The 9,211-nt window shown below is 40.8% G+C and overlaps 1 protein-coding gene across 1 annotated transcript; it reads right to left on the bottom strand.

Moving 5' to 3' along the window:
* Positions 1–8,275: 8,275 nt before the first annotated feature.
* Positions 8,276–9,211, bottom strand: LOC103112728 (olfactory receptor 2G3-like). The gene has a single exon (XM_007522209.3). It carries the CDS (start codon positions 9,209–9,211, stop codon positions 8,276–8,278), a length of 936 nt encoding a protein of 311 aa, XP_007522271.3.

Here is a 9,211-nt window from a genome sequence, read left to right as displayed (position 1 = left end):
TAATATTGCATCCATGGATCGCAAACCAGTCAAGGCAACGAGTGCCACCCCAGCATGCTTCACTTCAGACTGTGACCAGAGACTTCAGGTGTGGAATGACAACCCTTCAGCTTCATCACTCTGGTGAGACCTTTCCTTTCATAGTATTCTCTAATTCCATTCCAGGTGTTCCACTCCCCAATAAAGTCTCCAAACCTAGATATAGTTGAGGTTCCCTGAGATAGAGCATATGTTCACAAGTGCCCATAAGCTAGGGGAAAACTATATACCTGAAAGCTGAAGTACACAAGAGCCTGCAGGGAATACCTCACAATACTTCATCTGCACTATTCCAGTCTTTAGGCCCATGGTCGTTCAACAATTTGTTTGGCTTTGTATGTTAACTCTCTTTTCAGCCACCAGGTTCCGGATGCCAGCACAATGCCGACCAGACTTCCCTGGACAGACGACCCACCAATGTGTACTGGAGTTCCACTTCCCCGGAGACCCACCCTACTAGGGAAAGAGAGAGGCAGACTGGGAGTATGGACCGACCTGTCAACGTCCATGTTCAGCAGGGAAGCAATTACAGAAGGCAGATCTTCCACCTTCTGCAACCCACAATGACCCTGGGTCCATGCTCCCAGAGGGATAGAGAATGGGAAAGCTATCAGGGGAGGGGATGGGATATGGAGATGGGGTTGTGGGAATTGTGTGGAACTGTACCCCTCTTATTCTATGGTTTTGTTAATGTCTCCTTTCTTAAATAAAATAATAAAATAAATAAATAAAATAAAAAATAAAAAAAGAAACTATATATATATTCTTTCCAGAGCCCTGCTCATCTGTGGCTTATGGGGATGTGGTGGATTGAACCTGGGGCTCAGAGCCTCAGATATGAGGCTTTATTTCTATAACCAGTTTGCTATCTTCTCTGAAGATGCCTCTAAAACTTAAATCAAATACCCCAATGTTTTTCTCTAAATATTTCATTGTTTCTGGTATAATATTCAAATCCTTGATTCATTTGAAGTTTATTTTTGTGTGTGGTGAAATGTAGTGGTTCAGTTTCCTTTTATACATTTCAGCCCTATTTTCCCAACACCATTTGTTGGAGAGAGACTCTCCTTTCTCCATTTAATATTTTGGGCCCTCTTGTCAAAAATTAGGTGTCTATAAGTGTGTGAGACCTTATTTCTGGGCTCTCAATTAGATTCCATTGGTCAGTGTGTCTATTTTTGTTTCAGTACTAGAATAGTTTTGATTATAATGGCCCTATAATATAGTATGAGATCTGGTTCTCAAATTTTCTGGTTTTCCTCAAGATTCTTTTGGAAATTCTAGGTATTTTCTGGTTCCAGATAACTTTTTGTAGCATTTATTCTTTTTTTTTTTAAACTGGTGGGACCGTGATGGAGATTGCACTATATATATATATATATATATATATATATATATATATATATCCTCATTTTTATGATGTTAATTCTTCCAATCCATGAACATGGGATATTTTCCCACTTCTTTGTATCTTCTATTTCCTTTAGCAGTGACTCATAATTTTCTTTTAAAAAAATTTTTGTTTATAAAAAGGAAACACTGACAAAAAACATAGGATAAGAGGGGTACAACTCCACACAATTCCCACCACCAGAACTCCATATCCCATCCCCTCCCCTGATAGCTTTCTTATTCTTTATCCCTCTGGGAGCATGGACCCAGGGTCATTATGGGTGGAAGGTTTGCCTTCTGTAATTATTTCCCCGCTGAACATGGGCGTTGGCAGTTTGATTCATACTCCCAGTCTGCCTCTCTCTTTCCCTAGTGGGGATGGGTTATCTGGAAGCGGGGCTTCAAGACACATTGGTGGGGTTGTCTGCCCAGGGAAGTCTGGCTGGCATCATGGTAGCATCTGGAAACTGGTGGCTGAAAAAAGAGTTACCATATAGAGCCAAACAAATTGTTGACTGATCATGAACCTGAAGGCTGGAATGGTTCATATGAAGAGTTGGGGGGGGGGGAGTTTCCGTTTTGAAGATAGCTAGTAGTCCTATTTTAGTTATATTCCAAAGAGCCCATGACTATACTAGTTCCCCACCCCCCCCACGCCCTGAGCCTGACATCTGATATGCAGGTGGATCCAAGTTATTGTCTGAGGAGATGATGTCATGGCTGCAAAAAGGACCAGAAATCTGGATCAGGGAAGAGAGTAGCTCCCAAATATGGGAAAGGTGTATAAATATTGTTGACTGTAAACCTCATTGATTTGATCTGATCTGGGGCCCATATTCAGTTTAGGAACCTATATGACCTCTGCATCCCTGTAGATCTGAGTTCACATTCTGTGGTCATGAGTAGGAATGTTCTAAGCTGCCCCAATTTCAGGACCCATCTTCCTCAGGTGGAAGATAGAGTATGTTGTCCCCCCTCCCTTTGGAGGAAGGAACATTTTCTACTGTTGTTGATCCATGTTGAGGGCAAGGTCCTATGGGGGCCCAAAAAGGGGTCTAGTGAGTTGTTCCTGATAGAGATTATCTGTAACAATGGAGAGAGGAATTTATTCAAGGTTTAGGCCCATCATGTCTGTTTGGGAATCTCAGGGCCTCAGCTGATGGGGTGGCCTGATAGTGACTAAAGTCATTGTTAAAGTATGCCAGTCTCTTGCCCTTATTCAGCTTTTGCAGTCCTTACTTTGATAAGGTTAGCTTTGGAGTGAGTGAGGGAAGTATAATAAGAAGTAGGTGAGGAAGGTATCTAGATCTAAGTAGAAATTATTTCATTATGAATTTCATGGTGTCTTTTCAGGTCTTTCTACTTGCTTGCTCCATATACTGACTCACTGCAGACTATTGTGCACTTTTGCTTTCAGGTATGTATTTTGCCCTAATTTATGGATACATGTGACATATGCCCTATCTCATGGGACCTGTTCTATATCTAGGTTTTGGGACTTTGTTAGGAAGTGAACCACCTGAAATGGATTTAGAGAAAGGAAAAGTCACACCTGAGTAATTGAGGCTGAAGGGTTGACATTCCACGCCTGATGTCTCGGACACAGTCTGAAATGAAGCATGCTGAGGTGGTATTCCTTGCGTTGATTAGGCTGGGATCAGCAGATGCAATATCACTTAGTATGAATTGAGAGGAGCACGCAGGAAAGTGAGCCCCACCCTAGAGGTTTCAGGACTGGGGGATATATAGACTTTATAGAGGAAGTGGTAGGTTCCTATAGTTTTCATTATACAAGTCTTTCACTTCTTTTGTTAGGTTCACCTCCCAGATATGATTGCTTTTGTTGCTATAGTAAAAGGGCCCAATTTCTGGACTTCTTCATCTTTTTACTTAGTGTTTGCAAAGAGGAATGACACTAACTTGTGTATATTAATTTTGTAGCCTGACATATTACTATATTGCTGATAATTTTGGGGAGCTTCCTGCTGGATTCTTTAGGTTTTCTATGTAGACTATCAGATTGCCTACAAATAGTGACAGTTTAACTTTTTTTGTTTGTTTCCAGGATTATCACTGGGGCTTGGTGCTAGCATAATGAATTCAGTGCTACTAGTGGCCTTTTTTTTTCAATTGTACAGAAGAGAAATTGAGAAAGGAGGGGAGAGAGAGAGGCAGAGAGGCAGAGAGACACCTGCAGACCTGCTTCACCACTTACAAAGCTTTCCCCCTGAATGTGGGGCCTGGGGGCTCAAACCAGTGGTCCTTGTGCATTATAACATGTGTGCTCAACCAGGTGTGCCACCACCTGGCCCCTTACAGTTAACATTTTTTAAAGATTTTTTTAAATTATCTTTATTTATTTATTAGACAGAGACAGCCAGAAATCAAGAGGGAAAGGGGTGATAAAGAGGGTGACAAAAAGATACCTGTAGCCTGCTTCACCACTCACAAAGCTTCCCCCCTGCAGATGGGGACTGGGGACTTGAACTTGGGTCCTTGCACATTATAACGTGTGCTCAACCCAGTGTGTCACCACCCAGCCCAGGCAGTTTAATTCCTTTTTTTTGTTTGTTTTTTTTGTTCCTCCAGGGTTATTGCTGGGCTCGGTGCCTGCACCATGAATCCACCGCTCCTGGAGGCCATTTTTCCTCCTTTTTGTTGCGCTAGTTGTTGCAGCCTCGTTGCGGTTATTATTGCCATTGTTGACGTTGCTTTGTTGTTGGATAGGACAGAGAGAAATGGAGAGAGGAGGGGAAGACAGAGAGAGGGGGAGAGAAAGATAGACACCTGCAGACCTGCTTCACCGCCTGTGAAGCGACTCCCCTGCAGGTGGGGAGCCGGGGGCTCGAACCGGGATCCTTACGCCGGTCCCTGCGCTTTGCGCCACGTGCGCTTAACCCACTGCGCTACTGCCCGACCCCCAGTTTAATTCCTTTTCATTGAATCTGTACCCTTTTAGTTCCATTCTCTTGCCTAATTGTTATGGCAAGAACTTCCAACACTATGTTGAATACAGGGTTATAATTCCACACCATTCCCATCACCAGAATTCTTTTTTTTAAAAAAATTATTTCTTTATTTCTTTAATGTTTTACATTCAACAGTAAATACAATAGTTTGTACATGCATAACATTCCCCAGTTTCCCATTTAACAATACAACCCCCACTATGTCATTTATCATCCTTCATGGACCTGTATTCTCCCCACCCACCCACCCCAGAGTCTTTTACTTGGGTGCAATATGCCAATTCCATTTCAGGTTCTACTTGTGTTTTCTTTTCTGATCTTGTTTTTCAACTTCTGCCTGAGAGTGAGATCATCCCATATTCATCCTTCTGTTTCTGACTTATTTCACTCAACATGATTTTTTCAAGGTCCATCCAAGATCGGCTGAAAACGGTGAAGTCACCATTTTTTACAGCTGAGTAGTATTCCATTGTGTATATATACCACAGCTTGCTCAGCCACTCATCTGTTGTTGGACACCTGGGTTGCTTCCAGGTTTTGGCTATTACAAATTGTGCTGCCAAGAACATATGTGTACACAGATTTTTTTGGATGGATGTGTTGAGTTCCTTAGGATATATCCCCAGGAGAGGAATTGCAGGATCATAGGGTAGGTCCATTACTATCCTTCTGAGAGTTCTCCAGACTGTTCTCCACAGAGGTTGGACCAATTGACATTCCCACCAGCAGTGCAGGAGGGTTCCTTTGACCCCACACCCTCTCCAGCATTTGCTGCTGTTACCTTTTCTGATGTATGACATTCTCACAGGAGTGAAGTGATATCTCATTGTTGTCTTGATTTGCATTTCTCTGACAATCAGAGACTTGGAGCATTTTTTCATGTGTTTCTCGGCCTTTTGGATCTCTTCTGTAGTGAATATTCTGTCCAAGTCCTCCCCCCATTTTTGGATGGGGTTATTTGTTGTCTTGTTGTTGAGTCTGGCAAGCTCTTTATATATGTTGGTTATTAAACTTTTATCTGATGTATGGCATCTAAAGATCTTCTCCCATTCTGTGAGGGGTCTCTTGGTTTGGGTAGTGGTTTCTTTTGCTGTGAAGAAGCTTTTTAATTTGATGTAGTCCCATAGGTTTATACTTGCCTTAGTCTTCTTTGTAACTGAATTCGTTTCATTGAAAATGTCTTTAAAATTTATAAGGAAAAGAGTTCTGCCAATATTTCCCTCTAAGTATTTGATAGTTTGTGGTCTAACATCCAAGTCCTTGATCCACTTGGAATTTACTTTTGTATTTGGTGAAATACAGTGGTTCAGTTTCATTCTTCTGCATGTTTCAACCCATTGTTTCCAACACCATTTGTTGAAGAGACTCTGCTTTCCCCATGTAATAGTCTGGGCCCCTTTGTCAAAGATTAGATGTCCATAGGTGTGGGGCCTTATTTCTGGGCTCTCAATTCTATTCCACTGGTCAGTGTGTCTATTCATGTTCCAGTACCAAGCAGTTTTGATGACAATGGCCCTATAATACAGTTTGAGATCTGGGAGTGCATCACCAGAATTCTATATCATTCTTTCCATTGGAAGCTGCATTGGTTCTACCAAGGTAACAGATATGGGTTGACTGTTGTTTCCATAACTATCTGTCTATCTATATATATTTGACCATTTTTTTCCTATGGTCCTGCCTCCTCTTCCTTTATAAGTCACACCTGCACCTATTACTACCTCTGAATGTCTTTCCTTTCTTCCTTTTCTCTCTCTGGGTGCTGATGGAATTGGAGTTAGGGCCCTCTAGTTATTTTCCCCTAACATTTCTCCCCCTCTGGGAGTATGGACTAAAATTATTTATGCGGTGCAGAAGGTGGAACTTCTGGCTTCTGTAACTGCTCTTCTGCTGGACATGGGTGTTGGCAGGTCAATACCTACCCCCAGCCCATTTCTTTCTTTCCCTAGTCGTGTAGGGCTTTGGGAAGGTGAGGTTCCAGGACACAATGGTCAGGTCATTTGCATAAGGAAGTCAGGTTGGTGTCATGGTCGCATCTGCAACTTGGTGGCTGAAAGGCAGTTAAGATATAAAGCAGGACAAAGTATTTAATAAGCAGGAACAAAAATTTAGGAATAGAGCAGATGAGAATAGGGATTTTAAGGTGGAAAGAATCTAGGAAATCTATTTTAGTTCTATTCCTAGGGGGGAATAACTAGTAATGTTTGCTTGAGCTTGATAATAAACATGGAGGCAGACTAAAAATATTGTCTGCAAAGATGTAGTCAGACTCGAGAAATAGGACTAGAAGACAGGATTATATTTGGGAGCAGAGAGTAGCTCCCAAACTTGAAGTATATAAATACAATTAACTGTTTACTACCTCAGTCTGACTTAGGGCCCATGTATATTCATATTTAGCACAGGAGCCTATATAACCTCCCAGTCCCTGTCAGTCTGAATTCTCAGTCCATGGTCACAGCTGGGTACATTCTAGGCTGCACTTGCATTTCAGGACCAGTCTTCCTTGAGTGGCAGGGTAGGGTGATCCAGCTTCTCTGCAGAGGGTGGGGTAATCCTTACTGCTCCTAGTTCATAGTGAGGGCAAAGTCTCATCCAGGGAATTTTAAAAGCAGTCATGAGGCAGAAAAGGTTAGAAAATTTTGAAGAGCAAAAGATTCTATTCTCATATTGCACAATATTACAAAATAAAACTTTTCATGTTATACAAAAGACTGAAATGTAGAGTCACAATTTTGTTTTAGGGCAGTAGACAGTGGACCTCTCTGCACTGTTTCAAAGCAATAATAGCACATAAAATAGGATTAAATATCCTATTTTGTTCTGTAGTAACTGGACCCATTTTAGACTAGATTACACTAATTTAGAATATTTTGTAGTTATGAAACAATTACCTATAATTACTTAACAATCATCATTGTTTATTTTAAAAGGCAGGTATTTTATTTTTTTTCTAAATAACATGTAAGTAGGTTTATAGATATGTTTCTTTACTAGAAAAATATTTATATTTTTAAGTTTATTGCTACTTGTTTCTTGAGAGTATGGAATGTAAGGTGTGCTTGAAATATTGTAGAAGAACTTTTTTTTTTTACAAAGGGAAATGGTACTTAAATTTTCTTACACTAATATATACTTTCTACTTTTGTGTCTGAATAATAAACACAATATTTTAATTCTTTAATCACATATGTAGATGATTTTATATTGTGTAGATCACAAAATCTAATCTTAGTAAATGCCTTAGTTCTTCAAAGATATTTGATGAAGGTTCAAAAATATTTCTCACACACAGAGTTCTATAAGCTTACAAGTTGAATTTACATGCTTCTTTTTTCCAAACCATGTTAGCCATATTGTATAGAAACACAGAGAGGTAAGAAAAACATATTTCCTATATTTGGGAGCAGTTAATTAATAATATGTGTCTATTTTATAGTTTATATTTTTGAGGGGGGGGGAGAGAGAGAAGGAGAAAAGCGCCATCCATGGAATTCCACCCTGTGCCCTTGTGCTCATATTCTGTGATCAAGTCCAGAGCTTCAGCATGGAAGGCTTGTGATCTACTTGCTGAACCATCTCCCCTGGCTCACGGTTATGTCTCTTGATTAATTAAAAAAAACACTTAATTTTATTTGATAGGACAGAGAAATATTAAGAGGGTGGGAGAGAGAGAAAGAGAGAGAGAGAGAGACCTTCAGCATTGCTTCTCTGCTCTTGATGCTCTCCCCCTGCAGGTAGGGGCCAGGGACTTAAACCTCAGGCCTTGTACATGGTAATGTGTGCAAGATGTAACAAGATGAGCCACCTTGTGAACCACCCTGTCCCTTGATTAACTTTCTGTCACAGAAAATCATTATTTCTTTGATTTTTCTTTAAGAAATTTGCTCTCTTCTTAGCAGTCTCTTCAGGGCTCCTTTTACATCCTTGTTCCTTAGAGTATATATGAGTGGGTTGAGGGTAGGAGTTACAACAGTATAAAAGAGTGTAAGAAATTTTCCCTGAATATGACCATAAGATCTCTTTGGTTGAATATATATGGCAGAGCTTGTCCCAAAGAAAAGGGACACCACTACAAGGTGGGAACCACAGGTTCCTAGGGCCTTGTGCCAAGCTTGGACTGATTTAATTTTTATCACTGCTTGTGCAATGAATCCATAGGAAACTAATATTAATGACACAGGAAGAAGGAGGAGAACTAATGTGGCCACAAAAAGTTGGACTTCATTTGCACGTATGTCAACACATGCCAACTTGATCATGGCAGGCACTTCACATAAGAAGTGATGTAGTTGATGATGTCCACATCGAGGAAGCCTGAGGGTGATGGTTCCTTGGATAAGAGTGTTCCCTACTCCACTTAGCCATGCCATTCCTGCTAAAGCCTTGCAAAATGATGGGTGCATGATAGTAGTGTAGTTAAGAGGTCTACAGACAGCTACATAGCGATCAAATGCCATGATTGTAAGGAGAACACATTCAGTGGAACCCAATGAGAGGGACACATACAGTTGTATAGCACAGCCAGTTGATGTGATAGTCTTAGCTGGTCCTTTCAAATTCCACAGTAACTGAGGAACAGTGCTGGTTGTGAAGCAAAGGTCAAGAAAAGAGAGATTTGTGAGGAAGAAATACATAGGTGTGTGGAGTTTGGAGTCCAGGCGGGAGACCAGGATGATGGCTGTGTTACCCACAAGTGTCAGAAGATAAGATATCAAAACTACCACGAAAAGGATAACTTCTAATTGGGGCTGGTCTGAGAACCCAAGCAAAATAAAATCTCCCCCAGATGTTTCATTATCTTGTTCCAT

Source organism: Erinaceus europaeus, chromosome 4 (genome assembly GCF_950295315.1).
Source record: "Erinaceus europaeus chromosome 4, mEriEur2.1, whole genome shotgun sequence".
NCBI classification, from domain to species: domain Eukaryota; kingdom Metazoa; phylum Chordata; class Mammalia; order Eulipotyphla; family Erinaceidae; genus Erinaceus; species Erinaceus europaeus.
Note: the sequence above shows the minus strand (reverse complement) of the source record. Positions and strands in the feature narration are given on the sequence as shown.

What these genes read in the sequence shown, in the direction of transcription:
- LOC103112728 (XM_007522209.3), bottom strand. Translation starts at nt 9,211, where the DNA reads ATGGAACAAGATAATGAAACATCTGGGGGAGATTTTATTTTGCTTGGG.